The 18,250-nt window shown below is 42.2% G+C and overlaps 1 protein-coding gene across 1 annotated transcript in view; it reads right to left on the bottom strand.

The window, feature by feature from the left end:
• Positions 1–18,250, bottom strand: part of F13A1 (coagulation factor XIII A chain) — a 352,278-nt gene that overhangs the window by 251,165 nt on the left and 82,863 nt on the right. The window contains exon 4 of the mRNA XM_085607215.1: positions 12,123–12,374. Coding sequence (XP_085463341.1) covers positions 12,123–12,374 — 252 coding nt within the window. The remainder of the gene's footprint in view (positions 1–12,122; positions 12,375–18,250) is intronic.

Below are 18,250 nucleotides of genomic sequence, written 5' to 3' on the forward strand. Positions count from 1 at the left end.
TAGAGCTATTCAGTTTTAAAAATACTTTTCTGAGATCTGAGAAAAGGCACCTCGAAGCAAGCACACATGGCACAGTTTGAAGACCCGCAATGCTTTATAGAGGTCTCATTTCTAACTTCTCTCTTACTTGAAGGTGTCAGTAATTGTTTGCGGAAACGGTGAAAACTATTTATGTCATCTCCACAGAGGAAAAAACAGATGAGGCAGAACACCATTTTGTTTGAAGAATTTTACTGAGAAAATTGCCAAAGTGGAAAGCTGTTTCCTAAAATTAAGATAGATCACCTGTGCCTGCTTACTGCCTCGTGGCATTGGATACACTCCGACAAAGTGTGCATGCTGCTATGTGTTAATGTTCCTCGTGCTTTGTGGGATTACTATAATTTGCCTTTTTCCATATGTTGAACAACTACCCATAGTTATGCTGCATTTGGCTGTTAATTAGCATAATAATAAATACATTGATGAGGTCAGTTATCTAGTCCCAGTACTATTCACAACTGACCTCATTATTTCCCTGGCCTGTGACCCCTCTGTTCATTTTCCTAATTAAATGATGACTTCAGGGCCCTTCCAGAGTTAATTACTTCACAATCTACAGGGAGAGGATAGCTGAGCACTTCTACCTCATTGGCTGAAGTTTGGATGGTTTTAAATGAGGTCGATGTGCTACTAAACAAGCCCTGTTGTTGGGCTTATGGCCTTTTAAACATTTTTTATTGCTGTTTTAGAGGTACTGGGGATTCCCAGTCTGATGATTTCGGTATGTGAATCAATGAAAGATCCAATCCTGAGGAATTATGAAATATATAGCAATTTCACTTTTGAGTTTCAATGGTAAGCTGATGTAAGCACAGGCTCCTGAGAACCCTGTACAACTTAAAGTCCTGAGGTTCAAATCCTAGCAGGGACATCTTAGTCCTTCATTCTTCTTAGGTCATTAAACAGAGTATTGTCCATGTACGGAATTCACAATCTCTTTTTTTGTTACCATAGCTTGCTCCATTTTATAGAGCTGCACCAGGTCTCTCGTACCTTTATTGGACACTAACACAATGAACTTTATCATTAGGGGTGTGCAAAGTGCACTTATTTTGCATTGGCGTATTTATGCTAGATTTTGGGGAAATGATGCAAAAGTATGCAGCATTATGTGAAATGCAAAACCGAAACCGACATTAGGTGCTATAATTTAGCATAAATGCATTCTCGCCTTCATTTTGGATTTAAGGACGCCTTTTGTGCAAAAAAAAAAGGAAAAGCACAAAAACGCAAACAACAGCCAATTGCATTGTGATCGTTTGTGTTGTTCCTGTGTGCACGCTGAATTTTTGCTGCAACAGCACATAATTGCAGGATGTGACTTCATAGCATAATTTCGTATAACAAACGTACAGCGAAATTACGATATGCAAGATTTCAGCAGCGAAACAGACATTTTGGCTGGGCCTAATTATCATTCCCAATTCTTATGTGCAAGTACCTACTTTGAGTGCACAGTTCAGGGAAAAGCATTGCAGGATCGCTATAATTTCATAGGGCAAATCTTTAATAATGTACATTTTTGAGAGATAACTGCAAGATCCTTGTTATAGCTTCAAGATTTTCCTCATTATGTCAAATGTAGCCGTATCCAGGCTTGGCTCTGACCAGGCATTTGAGATAATGATCTTTTCACGCCCTGCACTCCCTTCTGGAGGTCACAAAGTTTGTACCAAAAGTAAATAATCCATCACTTATTCTGTAACTCAATGCAACATAAGTCTCTTTAGGACTCAAAGAAATTCTCTCTGTCTCATTTTAAGGAGCTCTTTATTAGTGCATTTTAGGGTCCATGTGTGCGCTAAAGTCAGGAGCATTTGATTATAGAAAAAATATAATAGAAAGTAAGATCACTATTACATTTAAACTCAAGAATAGTGTCCTACAATTGAACATGCAACATTGAAGACAATATCAGTGTAGTTTCCTCCATACAATTCCTCAGTCTTTTTTTTCCAGACACAAATGTTATTGGTGCCATCAGGCTATCTGGCCATGCAGTGCCCCCAACAGTATTTCTTGTATGACACATAACAAGATAAACAACCAACAGCAGTCAGACACTGTACTGCTCCCAAATACTCCAATTTTCTTCTCTTTGAGCCAACGCCCAAGATAGTTCTGGTCTGGGTCATGTTCTCCACTGTCAGCGGGCTCTCCATAGTTCCTGATTTCCAACTCTAAATGGTCAACCCCAGACTATATGAGCTTTAAGCGTAGCTCTCTGTAATCAGCCCACACCTGCCAATCTTTTTTTGTATACCCGAGGACAATCCAGGTCTCGTACACTGATTTCTCCAAACCCTCACAGTGGTGTAGTCCCTTTATCCACTCTCCTGCCGACCGGGGAGCTGCATCTTTCCAACGTTGAGCTATATCTCATTTGACGACTAACAACCCCAGTTAAAGTAGTGCCCATTTGCATCTATTTTGTTTTTGTCTAAGTCATTGCTTGTGTGCAGTTGGACGAGTTTGGGGTCCATCTGAATCCTCCAGCCCAGGACAAAGCCTAGACAAGAGGTGATGCTCATCCAGAATGGGGCCAGTCTGTTGCAACCCCAGACCATGGCATTGGAGGCGAGGGGGACATCGATCACCCCCATTGTCCACAACCTCTGCGTGGTGAGGTACACCCGGTGCAGGTAGTTTAATTGTTGTAAACGGAATCTGGCTGCTATTACTGAGCCCCAGGGAATGCCCCAGCCTCTGCCCACTCCTCCTCCGTAAGTTTCCCTACATCTATCTCCCAAGTATTGCGCAGTGCACTGAAGGGGTCGGGCTGGTTGAGGAGCAGCAATAAAGCTTTGCCAGTTTATGGTCCCCCAAATCTCCCATTAGCAATTTGCCCTCCACTGGGTTGAATTAGGGGAGATCCTGTACAATTCCCCAGTCTTGATCTATATCAGGCTCTTCAGCTTAGGTTCCAAACATCTTTCAACCCATGTATTCCCAAAGCCAAACATGGATAGCAAATGGATGCATTTTACAAAAATCAATTTATCAGGGTCCCCTTTGTCCTGTCTGTTTATAAAGCCTTCAACCGTATGTATAAACATTGTGTGGAGCCTTACTCTCATAACCCCGCTAATGGTCTGTAATAGTGATCACCACTCAGGTTCAGAGCACTACCATCTAAATCTTATTTGCAGATCAGGCTGAAACCCATATGCTGCATTAAAAATGTAATCTGTGGCATTTCCAGGTGCTGGTAGTTCCCTCTAAAGACATGCATACTCACCCCTATTGAAAGGACTTTCTGAAATGTTTCCCATAATGTCAGCAGCTCTCTGGAAGATTTTTGTATGTGTTCCATTAAGGCTCATCCGTGTTACACATGAGTGGCCCACATCACGCTACCCATAAACTCAAAAGTTGTGATTCACTATGTTTAAATACTAAATCTAAATAAAGGGATTTTCCCTGGATGGTCTTTCATAGCTTTGGTACATTTATTAGAATATCTATCTAGTTTTAATTAAAAAGCATTCCAGCCGAGGCCAATATCCTCACTGAAATGCATATCCACATGACAGCCAAAAGAAGCAGCATGTTTAACCTCATGGTCCCTGAGGGAACATTTCTGTGGTAAAAGACGCATGAAGTGTTGATCTACTGAGGTTTTTGTGGGCCTGGCTCCCTGGACATCTTGAAGGAGTCTCCCCTGCTGGATCAATAAGTCCTTTATTCCACCCTGAGTATAAACCTTTTACACACTATAATTCCTAAAAAGGTCACAGTATACGAGCTTGACCTAGCTGCATTCTTGTAGCACCATACTAACTGAGAGTATGTTCTTAATTACCTCTAAATTGAGCTCGTACACTTTCATGATAGTGGTAACTTTGAGGTAGATATCTGCTGAAGCCCTCCCTCTACTGTCATTGATTTCAAGATAACTAGGTGCTCTTTTCCTCTGAAGGGATGAGTATATGCCCAAAGCTGACAGACATCCTCAGACCAAGCCACTACATTTCTGTCAGGCCAGACCTTCAGAACCTTTGTGACTTAAGGGCAGGTCAGCAAACCTTGTGACAAGTACTGTTGTTGTCATTGAAAGCACAGGGACCAGACACTATTGCAGACTCACTGAGGTGCTAAGTATTGCCATGATGTTCAGTGGGTACTGAGGGAAGCATTGAAAGCCTATTCTTGGAGGGTGATGTGGAGCTGAATGACTATTAGGTAGAGCATGTATCACTTGCAATGAATATAATGGACAAGCAGGGTTAATCGTGTAGAAAAAGGTAAAAGGTATTTATTATCGTTAAGGTAGTTGCTTTGCAAGTTTAATCATTTTCATGGCATTAGAAATATTTCTGTGTAATGTGATGAATTACTCGGTAATTACTGAAGCTCAGAGGAGCTGGGGGAGTGCACACACAGGGAAAGAGGGAGCCAAAGGCCAGCCTTTCGCGTGCAAGTGTGCTGCCCATGGGAACACTACCCTCCAGGTTCAGGGGCTTTCAGCTGTGATGTGCCAACAACTCGGGGGTGCCTCAGAGATGTTCCACATACTGGCCTCACGCCTGCCAGCAGATTCTTGTTTGTGTGCACTAAACTTCTTCATATCAGGCTCTGCAATGGCACAGTGTTTCCGGTACCATTCAGTACCATTCTGGATTAGCAGCACTGAGTGCCCCACTGCTGTAAGTCACAATTAGCTCTCAGGCTCTTGCTTTGCAGGACAAGGTCTCAGTCTTCCAGTGGCTCTACCTCCTTCGCCAACAGGGCTCAGAAGCCCAGGTATGCTCCTCATTCCTGAGGATATAGCCCTAACCTCTCAAAGGGTGACAGCCAAGAATTCTATCCCAGGTCTTCGCCTTCGCTACCCAAGTGTTCAGAGCTTCTTTACCCAAAAACGGAACACTGAATATAGTACAGGGTAAACCTATCTAGTCCTAGGGCAATTGGTATAAATCCAACTTTCCAGGCAAATTGAAAGTTTTACACAGACCTTATGGTGAATAATTTGGATAGACTGTGTTCTCCTTCCAGTGTACGGCATCTCTTTACCAACCAGCTTCTAGGAAAACAGTCACTCCCCGTGTGTGCCTTACTTCCAGACAACTCTTCCACGACAAGACACATAAGGTGCAGGACTTGGATAGGCCGCCCCTCTTCCGTATATAAGCTGTGCAGCCTTGGCCTTTGGATAATTCATTTTTTAAGATGGTGCTTTTTTCAGGCCACAGATTGAACTGCTAAAACTGGCAAGGCCCAGGACCGATGAGCAACAAAATGGCATTCATACTTGTTTTTCTAGGATGACGATGATTCAAGCCGCATACTTGCACTTGGCTTAACAATGAATTCTAGAGAGTAGAAGGAATGAGATGGGAAGCACCTGAATGGAGATAGTTGACTGCAAATCTCACTATCACTGAACCACATCAGGCACACTACAGCCAAAGTGGCTGCAAACATTCAGGCAGGACCCAAGTCCAGGTGTATACCGACTCTCATGTACCGAAGCACACTCATGCATACAACTTAAAATCAACTGGAATCAGGGGGCCCAGTCCTGAGTGACCACTTTAGTGAACTGAGGAAAGGTGGGAGGCAGACTCCCCACAGAGAGTATTTGTTTCGAGTGGACCCGGTCACCCAAAGAGTCTAGCACGCTGATAAGCACAGTACTTAAAACACAAAGAACCCTTGTCAGGAGACCTGAGAAGCCTGCCTGCAGCTCACAAAAACACACTGGAACTGCCCAAATGATGGGGTGAGCATCAAGTGGTTACACGTACACTGCTCCAGGGAGCCCTCAAAGGTACACACATGTGCGAACTGCCAAGTGATCCTCTATGACCTCCGGTCTTGGAACATTTTATGAGAGGTGCATTTGAACTGTTGACTTTGCTGTACGTTCCTTAATAAACTTGTGTTGAATTACAACCCTTATTAACACCCAATGATTGCTGGTTATGATTCAGTGTCACATTGCTGTGGTGCTTTGGTAACCTGTTACAAGGTGTTTCACTCTCCAGCACCTTCCATTTTCCTAGCACCCTTTCTATGCTTCCTTCTCCATAGCTGTCGTTTTGAGTGCATCACCAAACTGTTCAAACTACACAAACTTTTATGTGAAATATCTCAAATGTTGGTAGGTTCCAGGACTCAAACAACGGCCTAATACAATTTTGCCCAGGAAAGGCAAGTGACACCACATCTGCTGGATCTATTTTTTTTTTTTTTTATCAGAGTTTTATATAGCGCGAACTTGACCCGAATCCAATCAGGTATCAGAGCGCTTCACATAGCACCAGTTACGTTACATGAGGACACACATTCAATTTTTTTTTGTTCGGCACAGGGAGATTAAGTGATTTGCCCAGAATCACAGGATGTTCAGCCTCGTTACCAAGAGTGGAACCCAGTTCCCCCAGGTCCGAGGTCGAGCGCCCTAACCGTTAGGCCAACTCCTCTCCCCTCTATTGTCCCTTGTAGGGTGTAGAATTCCTTTTGGTTCAGTTTACACTGGTTTCTATTCAAATAACTGCATGTTTGGCGCCCATAAAAAATTCCTGCTTTTGAGACTGGTTAATATCCCTGTTGTTTTGCATAAGTGTATATTAAGGTCTTTCTTTCAGGGATAGTTGGTTATACATTAAAAAATTGTACCTACAAATGTATTTTGGTATGCACAGTTGCCATGTGTTTCGCTCTTTATAGATTAAGATTGGCCAAGGGAGCTTTATCAAGGCTGAAACAAGAAAACACAGTAGCTGTCCATTTTCAAATACAATAATTACTCTTTAGAAATGTGCCACATATAATGAGGACATTGAAAATAGGTACTTACTGAAAGTATTTTACCCAGAAACAATCTATGTGGACTTTGGATCACCAGCTGACAGACTTGAAAGATTAGTCACATATTCCAATTCCTGCTGCCACTATCTCAATTACCTAATAAAATAGTTCAGGCTAATGTGGGAAATTGGCACTGGGTGTTAATAGCAGCCAAAGTGGTGTTCAATGTTTAAGACAATTAGTTCAGTTTGTGCCTCCACTTCATCCAGGAAAACCTGGGTGGGTGGATTTTGTGGCAGCCCACATATGCTCACTAGTTTTACAGGGATTGCATTTTAGGGCTGCCCTAGAGGTAGCTTTAGCAGTCTCACCAGCCTAATGTAATTTGAAAAAGAATACAGGCATCTATACATACATAGGGAGTATTGGGTCAGCCCTCTTCAACCATTGGTCAGTTACAATGTCATTCATATCTTGCTTCCACCCACCACAGCATGTAGCATGGGGCAATAGGCCAGCACATTATAGCCTTTGGCTTGCTTGCAATGTGAGTGATGGCACGTCACTTGATCACATCTGCACATCTGCTTTGTACTTCACTTTCAAGATCGGTAGGTCTATACTTTACATTGTCAATGCTTTTTTCTTTCCATTCTATATTCTTTTTTATTTATTTTAGTCATCCTTGTGTGTTATAGTACGTCTTCAAGTTACAGTACTTACCACATTTTCTTTCAACCAATAAGTGTCATATTTTCCTGTGGTGTGCATTAAAACTAAAAAGGGTTTCTATACCTGTTCTATGTACAGCCTGCAGCTAGCAATCACTCATTCTGTACCTTTAAAATGATGTACACGGCTGACTCTTTTACTACAAATTCTCATTCGAAGCACTTGACCCATATGCTTGGATGGTAGCATGTTTTCTTTTTTCTTCTTTCTATTTTTGTGTCTTATCCTTGCAAAAATAAAATAATAAAGTAACCATTGCAACAGCTTGTCAAGACTAGATCTATTACCATTGTAACAGCTTGTCAAGACCAGACCTATTGAATTTGGCAATGATTATTGTAGACTTGGACAGCTCATTGCAAAGCATGCATGTAAACTCCTCTGCTCTTCTTTCAAGGACCTCTGAGTCACAAACACACGACTACAAAGGTATGGATTCCCACAGCTACTGCACTCCAGGTGTGTGCCCCAAGTGAGCCAGCCTTCTCTGCCCATAGTCTAAATAGGCATCCATCTTTACCTCCCGCCCCTCCTCCTCTGGAAGCCTGCCCAACCCACAGCGTCTGGGAGCACCTCATTCACCTGCAATTCTTTTGTGAATTTATTTCGATAAGAAATTTGAAGCACAATACAATGTAATGTTTATACTATTCAAGGAGTCTGTAATGCCAATGCTAGTGGAAACATAAAAGGACACAGTTTCTGCCTTGCTTTAAGGGAGGGTGCCCTTTTTGATAAGACACGTGAGGCATAAGAAATAATTTACTGAGTTAGTAAGGCAGCAATTTCGGAACACCTTTACAGAGCCAGCTCATTATGTTTTCCAGAGACAGCGACACCATCTGTATCTTGCAGGTGTGAACATCTTATCGTAGTCTGTGCACAATATTTTCAATGTCATCCAGATAGGCAGGTGATTTAAATATATTTGTTAGAAGACAACACACAGGCCCCATACTAATAGTCTAGGTTTTAACCAGTCATTGTATGTTTGCTAGTTATTTCTTATGTGTTTATAACAGCAAGTAAACAGCAGGTAAGGTCTGTGAGTGTTAGGGAGCGAAGGTGGGTACAAGTGAGTCAAGAGGTAATGCCTAGCACTAAAAAGGACAGGAAAAATACCAGACTGCTCATAAGATGAAACTTTGATCACACAACAACAGAGGACTGGATGAAGAGACAAAGGAGGAGACTGGAGACCAGCAAGAGTTAACAGTAACAAGTTTTAAAAAAAAGTTAAGAGGGTACTGATATAAGGCAGGGGTCGGGGTCTCCTGAAAGCTTAGAGAAAACAGGTTGCTCTAAGCAAATTTATATAGCAAAGTCATAGTTTGGGCCTGTTGCTAGAGAGTAGGCTGTGCTGAACAGGCACTGAAACAAGGGATGCCCGATTGGCATAGGGAAAATATGACCATGGCTCCAGAACAAGAAACTCTACGATGCTCCCAACAGGCACAGGATAATTAGTGCCCTATTGGTACACATACATTGACACAGAAATATACATAAAAAGGTAACAGACAAAAGTACTAAACTCAAGGTAGACAAAAACTGCTATCAACTTAGCAAATATATGGTCAAAGGCCCAACATGGAAAAGACAGAATTGCAGGATATCAAGATAGGAAGGAAACACAGAAACAAGTAGAGATTGTGAGGCAGGGAGAAACAGATAGAGCAGAATGCTACACAAGGCAGCCCTAGAAAAGAAGGCCGAGCACTTCAAAAGCAGCAGCAGGAATCAGGATTCTTTTCAGGATCTTACAGATCTGTTCAAGCATGCAGGCAACTAGAGTAGAAAGAAATAGTCCCAATACCAGCCCAACTTCCAGCTCTCTGCCTAATGGAATGCATGGTGTTTCCAGGATGGAACAAGAGGGCAGAAGTAATCTCCGGAGTGGAACGTGGAATGGATCCTGTTTTATGACAAGCATGAAAAGGAGCACAGCAGCAATGTTAAAGTGATAATAGTTCATTCACAGGTCATTAAAATTCACTGAAGAGCTCTCCTCCAGCTCTCAGACTTTGGGAAGGCACACAAGGACCGGTGCAACAGGAGTTGGGAAGCAATCCCTGGACCAGAATCCGGACTGGCTCTGGCTTAAAAAAGGATCAAGATTATGAAAGCTGCAATTGAACATTTCAGCATGGCACAAGTTCTGAACCAGGAATTCTTAATAAATTGTTTATTGCAGGATTTTAAATGTCCTAACTACAAAGGGGAAACAACCTTTACAACGTAGTGATTACATCGCACTACCTTTACAACGCAGTCATTACATCGCAACATCCTTTACATCGCATGTCATTACAACGCAGCCATTACATCGCTGGTCACTACAACGCATGTCATTATAACGCATTTCACTACAAGGCAGGCATTACATCACAAGTCATTACAACGCATACCATTACAACGCATAGTACGCTTACACTGTCCGACACTTACCCTACTGTTGCACTCACTGGAGTTAGAATACAAATTTTTACCCCTACACTATCCAACACTTACACTACTGTTGCACTCACTGGAGTTAGAATAGTAATTATTACCCCTACACTATCCAACACTTACCTTAAATGCAATGTAATGGTATGCCTTGTAATGGTATGCCTTGTAATGGTATAATGCGATGTCATGGAATGCGTTGTAAAGGTCGTTTCTAAAAATATGATGTAATAGCATGCGATGTAAAAGAATGCGTTGTTAAAGATGTTGCAATGTAAAAACTGCGTTGTAAAGGCATGCGTTGTAAATGTATGCGTTGTAACGTCATACATTCCTACAAAGTAGTTTGAACAACTTGGACAGTAATAAGACAGTAGTATGTGACTTAAATCAGAAGATGACCTGCCTATTAGAATATTTACTTCTAGATAGTAGAATACATTTATCCGTTAGCACAGCGATGCCACTGAATCATGTCATTTTGTACAGAACCAGGAAAAAGAACTCCAGGAACTGTTTTAGTAAACAGCTAAGCCGTGTTTAACCTGTAAATAAAGTGCAGGAGCCCAAACCTTTTATTAGGCACCTGCTACCAGTACTGCCAAATGCTATGGTTGCGAATATCAAAGAGCCCTAGTGATGATTCCATCTCCTGCCTTTTTTGTGTAGCAGATTTATATAGCGCAAACTCGACTCAAATGTATTGGAGCGCTTTACATGAATACCAGTTACGTTACACAAGGACACATTCATTTTTGGCAGGCACGGGGAGATTAAGTGATTTGACCAGAATTACAGGATGTTGAGCCAATGCCGAGGCTTGAACCTGGTTCCCCAGCTCCAAAGTCGGCAGTTCGAGCCATAAGGCTATGCCTACCTTCACTTATGCTACACTTTGGGGCATATGTACAAGCCCCTATCGCCACCACAACGTCTCTTTTACCGACGTTGTGGTGGCGATAGGGGCTGTGACTTATGGACAAGGCAGAGTTAAGCCACTTAACGTGGCTTAACGCTGTCTTATACATAGGGCCTCCTTTCACGCTATGGTTAGCGTGAAATGGGTGGCCAGTGGGTCTTGAGGTGGGTGTTCCACCGCAACACCCATTCATTTTGACGCTGCCCCCTATGCACAAGGGTGACGTACATAGGAGGAAGCGCCAAAATTAAAACCAGGTAAATCCGCGTCTTAAGTTGGCGAAACGAGGAGTTCTCCTTGTTTTTGCAAAATGCCTTGGTTTGTTCATGTAGAGGAAGGTGTCCCTTCCAGTACATAAAGAAACCTTTAAAAAATGCCATTTTGTCACTTTCATGTGTGCTACATGAAACAGCACACATGAGGGTGACAGAATGGCATTTTAGGATTGTTTATGTTCAGGAAGGGACACCTTCCTACACATAAATAATCCTCCTCTGCACGCAGACACCCTTGGTGCCGGGTTGGCGCAAAAGTTGCTAAACTTAGCACCATCGCAGGGGGAAACGCAAGGCTGCACCACATTCTTGTAAATATGATGCAGCCTTGCGTTTCAGAAGTGGTGAAGCCTGGCGTTAAGCCAAGGAGGCTAACGCCGCACTCCGCCACTTCCTTGTACATATCCCCCTGTGTTTCTGTATCTCAGTTTTGTAAATTCTAATTCAGCCCTGCTTTCTATCTTTGCCACTGCCTTCCTATCTTTTGCTTCCACCTTCTGTCTCCATTTTCTTCTTTTCTATTTGTTGTTACAAAAACACAGAGGTTTTACATATACATATAGTTAATAATCGTGCCTTCTTTTAGTTTCCTTGAGTATGTTTGCAACGACACCGTAAATTGATACAAAACATTATCTATCTCTGTCCACTGCATAAATAAAATAGATTTTGTGTCCAACACAATGTGCAGAGGAAATTAATATTATGCCCGCTTACAGTAAAGAGGAAAGTGTAACTGACTGTAAAAATATATCTCAAGATAAATGCAATATCACTCAAACTGATGCTGAACTTTACATTCAGCGAAGCAGTAACATATGCATCTGCTGTTTGGCCTGAGAACCTTGGGAAGAGCAGAAAATTCCTGTGATCAATACAGAACCCAGGAGAAATATAAAGTACAATAGTACAGGTCACAAACACAAAGAATTCAATCATCATCGGTCACTCACCTTTACACCAGGGATTAAAGAGAATGTATGTATCTGTATCAACATTCCTGTTTGATCGGAGGATCCCGAAGGGAGTCGACACCGCGACATACAATCGGAATTTACCCACAATGCAGTCAGGAGCAGACATGATGGAGAGGCTGACAGAATTGTGCTCAATACGCAGGAGCTTGGCTCCCCACTTGCCATCTTCCAATTCTTGAACCAAAGGGATGGGAATATAGGTGCCTTTGCTTTGCTGAGGGTATCGACCTGCAACAGACAATGAAATGCATTAATCCCAATGGACGGATTTGTTTTAATTTTAGCCAATATCTTTATCCTGGGAAGTGGTCAAGCCCACATAGGGATCAGATTTATCAGTTTTATGCTGTCTTGTATGATTAAATAGAAATAATCCACAAAAAGAGAGAAAAAAGCATAGAAACTAACCACAGATGGCACAATACCTTACTGGTTAAGAGTAAGGTGCAATTGAATGATGCACTCCGACTGAAGGCACACAACTTTATGTATAACTGAGGACAGGAAATGTAGAAAAATTGACTTTGCATAAGTCGCATCTTCTTTTAGACTATATGGGCAAGCATCAAAGAAAACATATAGGGGCATATTAGCAAGGGCCAGATCTCCGCTTTATCAGCACTTTTTGCTGATAAAGCGGCGATTATTTTATCGCCCAATTACCGAGCAGTCGCTAACAGCAGTTAGCGACAGCTTCCAGGCGATAGCGACCGGTTTGGGGCCCGCTTTGCATGTCAGCGATATTTATCGCTAATGACATGCAAAGTGGGTGTACCCAAACTGGTAGCGAGCTATCGCCTATTAGCAATTCCCGCGGTGCGATAAAAAAACGCGTGCTAACCGCGATTAGCGCCAGGATTTTACACCTGGTAAGATCCTGACTTAGCTATAATAGTCAATGGGAGGTGGATTCTCTGGCTAAGTACCCACCTGCCTATTAGCAAGATTTTCCTTAACGATAGGATTTTTAATCGCTGGAAACCTCACGTTGAAGATGGGATTCGCCGCTATTGCTGGATTTTTCTCGCCGTGGAGATAAACGTTGGTAATACAGCATTATCTTCGCGATAGAATCCAGCGATAGGAGGCGATAAAAAAAAATCGCGTTTAGCGCGGTTTGCGATAATTATCACAAGTTGTTGCTAATATGGCCCATAGTGATTCATTCAAGTCCTTAATGATGACTGGAATTCTACCCACTTTCTAGCAACAAATTTGCAAGCATGTGCCATATGTATTAAAAAAACACAAAACCAGCTTTCAGGAAACCTATGTTTTGCACAGCAACATGTTTGCAACCTGATTTTTTTTTTATATGCGACAGGCATCTTTTGATAATGGTGAGAAGAGTATAGATAATGGGGACGAGGCCAGGCAGCCATTTGTTTTTTAGCGTTTGATTGTACTTTGGGAAATGCTTACCTATGCTGTTTTCTATCACATTTCTCTTAGTAGTTCAGCAAGGTGCGGGCGTGTCATGCTCTCAGCCATTGGAGCAACTCTCGGTTAGTCGGGAGGTAAGATTTATCTCGCTAGAGCCCTACCCACAGACTTGATGTGAGAGGTCATGAGATTGTGGGGACCATTGTGTTTAGGGGTTTTGTCATCCGTGACTATGCAGAGCATGATGACTATGGAAGCAGGATGTTGTGAATCTGGGCTTCCTGATTACTTTGCCCAACATTTTGATCTCTGGCAACGTAATATGTCCTAAGTTTATTAAGGGGAGTTCTTATTTCCAATTGGTCTCGTGCCTTCTCACTTCTCTTTTTCACAGGTCTGTTGTGCACACGATTGTGGCACGCTATGTAGCATTAAGCTAGTCTAATGCAGATCCTGTGTGTGTGTCTTTTCCTTTCTGTTCTAGGTTATGATCAGGAGCAGCACATTTGCCCGCCCTGACATGCTTCATGGGTATTTATTAATTTTTAACTACAATCACGTGCACTTCACAACAATTCCATAATTCTGGTCCTGAAGAAGCACCAATGACCTTTAGAGGCAACAGAGGCACGAAACATGTTGACCGTTTTGTGTCAACAAGGCACAATATGCTCTTTTGGGATTATACTTCATTTCGGAGTCTTTTACTCTGTCAAAGGGGGAAACTACCTATTTTTACCTTTTCTAAGGTCACCCCTTGCCAGTTTTAAATCACTATGCACGCACATTTTGTGTTACCCTCATATAGGACCCACACACCCTCATGCACCATCCGGCATGCCTCAAAAGATCTCTGACAAAGCGACCCTTCGGGGGACACGTTGGGTATTGCAGCGCCGGTCCCAACGAGGAGCAATTGCCCGATGATGAAGCATGACATCTCTAGGGGCGTGTGAGGGCAACAAGAGGCAAGATATGTTCTTTCCCTTGATTGAGGGGACCTCCCCGCCTAGAACCTCTGTACCTTCTTCTTCTATTTTTGAAGGCATATGGATGACTATTCACATCCAACCTTTGGAACAGTGTCCTCTATTTGTTTTGATGTGATTCTGGGGAGCATGGACACTGGACCATTAATGGCTCCCAGGTCCCCCTTCTTCTTTTTGATAGTGAAGATCCTGACTTAGCCATAAAAGTCAATGGGAGGTGTATTCTACGGCTAAGTCCCCACCTACCTATTAGCGAGATTTTCCTTAGCGATAGGATTTTTATCGCTTGAAATCTCTCGTTGAAGATGGGATTCGCCGCTATTGCTGGATTTTTATCGCCGTGGAGATAAACGTTGGTAATACAGCGTTATCTCCGCTATAGAATCCAGCGATAGGAGGCGATTAAAAAAATCGCGCTTAGCGTGGTTTGCGATAATTATCGCAAGTTGTTGCTAATATGGCCCATAGTGATGAATTCAAGTCCTTAATGATGACTGGAATTCTACCTACTTTCTAGCAACAAATTTGCAAGCATGTGCCATATGTATTAAAAAAACACAAAACCAGCTTTCAAGAAACCTATGTTTTGCACAGCAACTTGTTTGCAACCTGATTTTTTTTTTATATGCGACTGATATATTGATCATATTGCATAATGAACCGGGCAGGTGGTGGCAAAATCTCCTGGTTCATTAATATGTATGAGCAAGGAAGTATTTTGTGACCCTCGGTGAATATCTGTGAATGCAGTGACGGAGTCCTGTTATAGACCGCAGACTCCCATCCCTGCATTCGCATTCCCTGCATGTTGACATTTTATTTTTATTTGCCTATGGACAGGGGCTCCTGCAATGTTTTTCCATAGTGACTGAATTCGCCTTTTGAATGCAGTTTGCATTTTACTTTACAGGTTGCTTGGAGTAGTTGATAGCTCTAGAAATAATGTATTTTTAAAATAGTGCCTTTTCTTGCAGTTTTGCATTTTCGAAGTGCTGTTAACAATATGTGTTTGGGAGCTGAACTTTCTGGTGATTCCTTGCTGGAGGGAGTGGTCAGCCCTGACACATGAAAATATATTTTCATATTTTGACTTTCCCAGTGCTTTGGATACCCATTTGTATATTGCTTCAGACCTGGAATTGCTGTACTGGGCACCAGGGTTTTCCCTGTAGACTGGCAGGGTGGTACCCAGTTTTACTACTGAATGAGGTCGGTTGTGTTGCTAGGGGCTGGACCAACCCCGTTTCTTGCCTACAAACGATGCAAAGCAAATGGTTTTCTACGTGATTCAAAACTGTGTATTTTTTATTATGTGACTGTTGCAAAGCATTTAAGTTTATTATATTATATTTTACCATTGCATTGGATGACAATTGTTAGAAGTGATTCTAATCATGAACTTAGAAGCAATAATGCCCTACTGCCACTGCCCTTATGACAATGCGTTTAGTGAACCAAGAGGAAAGTTAGTTGTCTTTTGTCCCTTAAATGACCTAGGGTGTCACTGTAGACTGCATAGCATTACAGTCTTTTGGTTTTGTGGAGCGAACACCCTGAATTAATGTATTTCAAGGTGCTCTCATGTGATGATGAAGGAAAAGGAGGCAGTGTCGAAAAAGTAATTGCCTAGGATGATACAGTGTGGCCGAGTGGATGCTGGGATTGATGTTTCCTCGTTTCATGTTGTGCAATTTTGGCCCCTTCAAGATTATCTTTCTTTCTCCTGTTTTAGACCAAAGCTTAATGTTTTGTGTTTAAACCTTTGCAGCACTAAATCAGCGCACTGTGTTGAATACTTCCAGACTATGCATGTTTTGCAAGAATTGATGGTGGTCAGGGGCGTAGCTTAGTAAGTGATATACAAGGGGGGGTGGTGTGAATCTCAAATTTCCCAACTAAAAAAGCAGTGGGCTGCAGGGTGGAGGTGTGAGATGACCAAGGTTCAGGATGGACTGTTTACATGAGGAGCAAGGTCAGCACTCATTGGTATTAGTTGGGCCTCTGTCTAGAGTGGCACAGTGGGTGAAAAACAATGGGATGGAAAGCTACCTGAGTGTCTCCCTCTGGGTAGACTATTTTCAACCCATTACCTTTTAGGTGTTTGTTTGAAAGTAGTATGCATAGAAATCTGAGACTGGTGCAGCTTTCCAAGCCTGCTACTGACAATGTTTAAGAATTCCAAAAAATAGTAAATTTGCTCACAGTCAATGAGTACTTCTTTGGACGCAGATTTGCAATTTTTTGGTAAACCCCTCATTAAAACTTTCTGCACCAAAATGTTAAAAGCTCTTGGCGAAATAAGAACAGCAATAAAAATCGATGCAGACATAGAAGACCCAACTCTGTACCCCCAGATTCAATTTCCAAGCCAAGAATACATTTGGGGGATGCCACACCCCCAAACACTCCCCCGGAGCTATGCCCCTACCTGTCCCACCTGGGCCTAGTAGCTCTCCCGAGGAACTCATGACTACAGTTATGTACAACACAACATCCTGTAGTCCCTGTCCTGGGATCATTGATTTTAAATGTATTTTCACTGCATGCACTCTTCTTCATCCCCCCTACAAGAAACCTTGATGGTAGAGTTGACAAATTGGTGCATTCAGGGCTCCATATTTCCAATCCTCACCTTTTACATATCATTTTATGAAGTGTCTGTGGGCCCCATGTACTACATCCAAGTTGTAAAAAGCGGTTGGCGCACCACCAAATTAATAATAGGGTGAGCCGATACAGAGCTGAGCCAAGGGTCTCGCTTGGCTTTAAGAGTCCATTCACAAACCAAGCCATGAAAACATTTGCCATGTATAATATGCAGCAAACACTTCCAAATTCAAAAAAGTGTATTGCTTTAGCATGCTGAAGCATTTCACCTTAGTACGTCAGATTATATCACTGCATAGATGGACATTTATTAAAAATGATAGTTTTTAAACATGAACTTGGTAGCATTAATGGCTACTACCCCACCCAAGTAAAATGCCATTAGTGAACTAAAATGTAAGTCAGTAGTCATGTATTGTAAATAGTAAACATGGCCTAGATTTTTATGCTAGATGGAGCAGCTTTAGAGTCTATTAAAAAAGCATAAGAGGTGTTTGTACAGCACACAGCCCAAACTCAGCTACTTAAAAGTGCTCCCATTTGTGAAAATAAAGAAAAAGGAGGCTCTGTGAAATAAAATATTTGCCTAGGATCACACAGTTTGGGCAAGCACAGAAGCTGTATTGATTTCAGATAAACTGGTTTCAATTTTGGAAATTCAGCCACAAGTTCTCTCTCTCTCTCTCTCTCTCTCTCTCTCTCTCTCTCGCTCTCTCTCTCTCCTCTTTTACATCAAAGGTCACTCTTCTGTCTTTTATTCTAGCTGCATGCTGAGTAAATTAGACACAGACAAAGCAGACCCAACTGAGGGCCCCCTGACCCAACTATAAGGTCACAAATACATTTATTCGGGGGCTATCACACCCTAAACACCCCCTTCAAGTTACGCCCCTGATGGTGGTAGTTTTTGAAGAGGGATAATGTTTTAATTCAGAAGCTAAAACGAAAATCAGAACACCCACTCCTGTTCAGTGCATTGAGACCATTTGCTCCACATAGCTAAAAGTCTTTATTCATTGTCATCCATCCTTGAATTAATTTAATTCATGCACCCTCTCCTTACCCATCCAATTATTCATCCATTCTATCTATGTCATTCAGCCAGGTCTTCAATCTCCATCCATC

This window comes from Triturus cristatus, chromosome 5_2 (assembly GCF_964204655.1).
Source record: "Triturus cristatus chromosome 5_2, aTriCri1.1, whole genome shotgun sequence".
In the NCBI taxonomy this organism is placed as follows: Eukaryota; Metazoa; Chordata; class Amphibia; order Caudata; family Salamandridae; genus Triturus; species Triturus cristatus.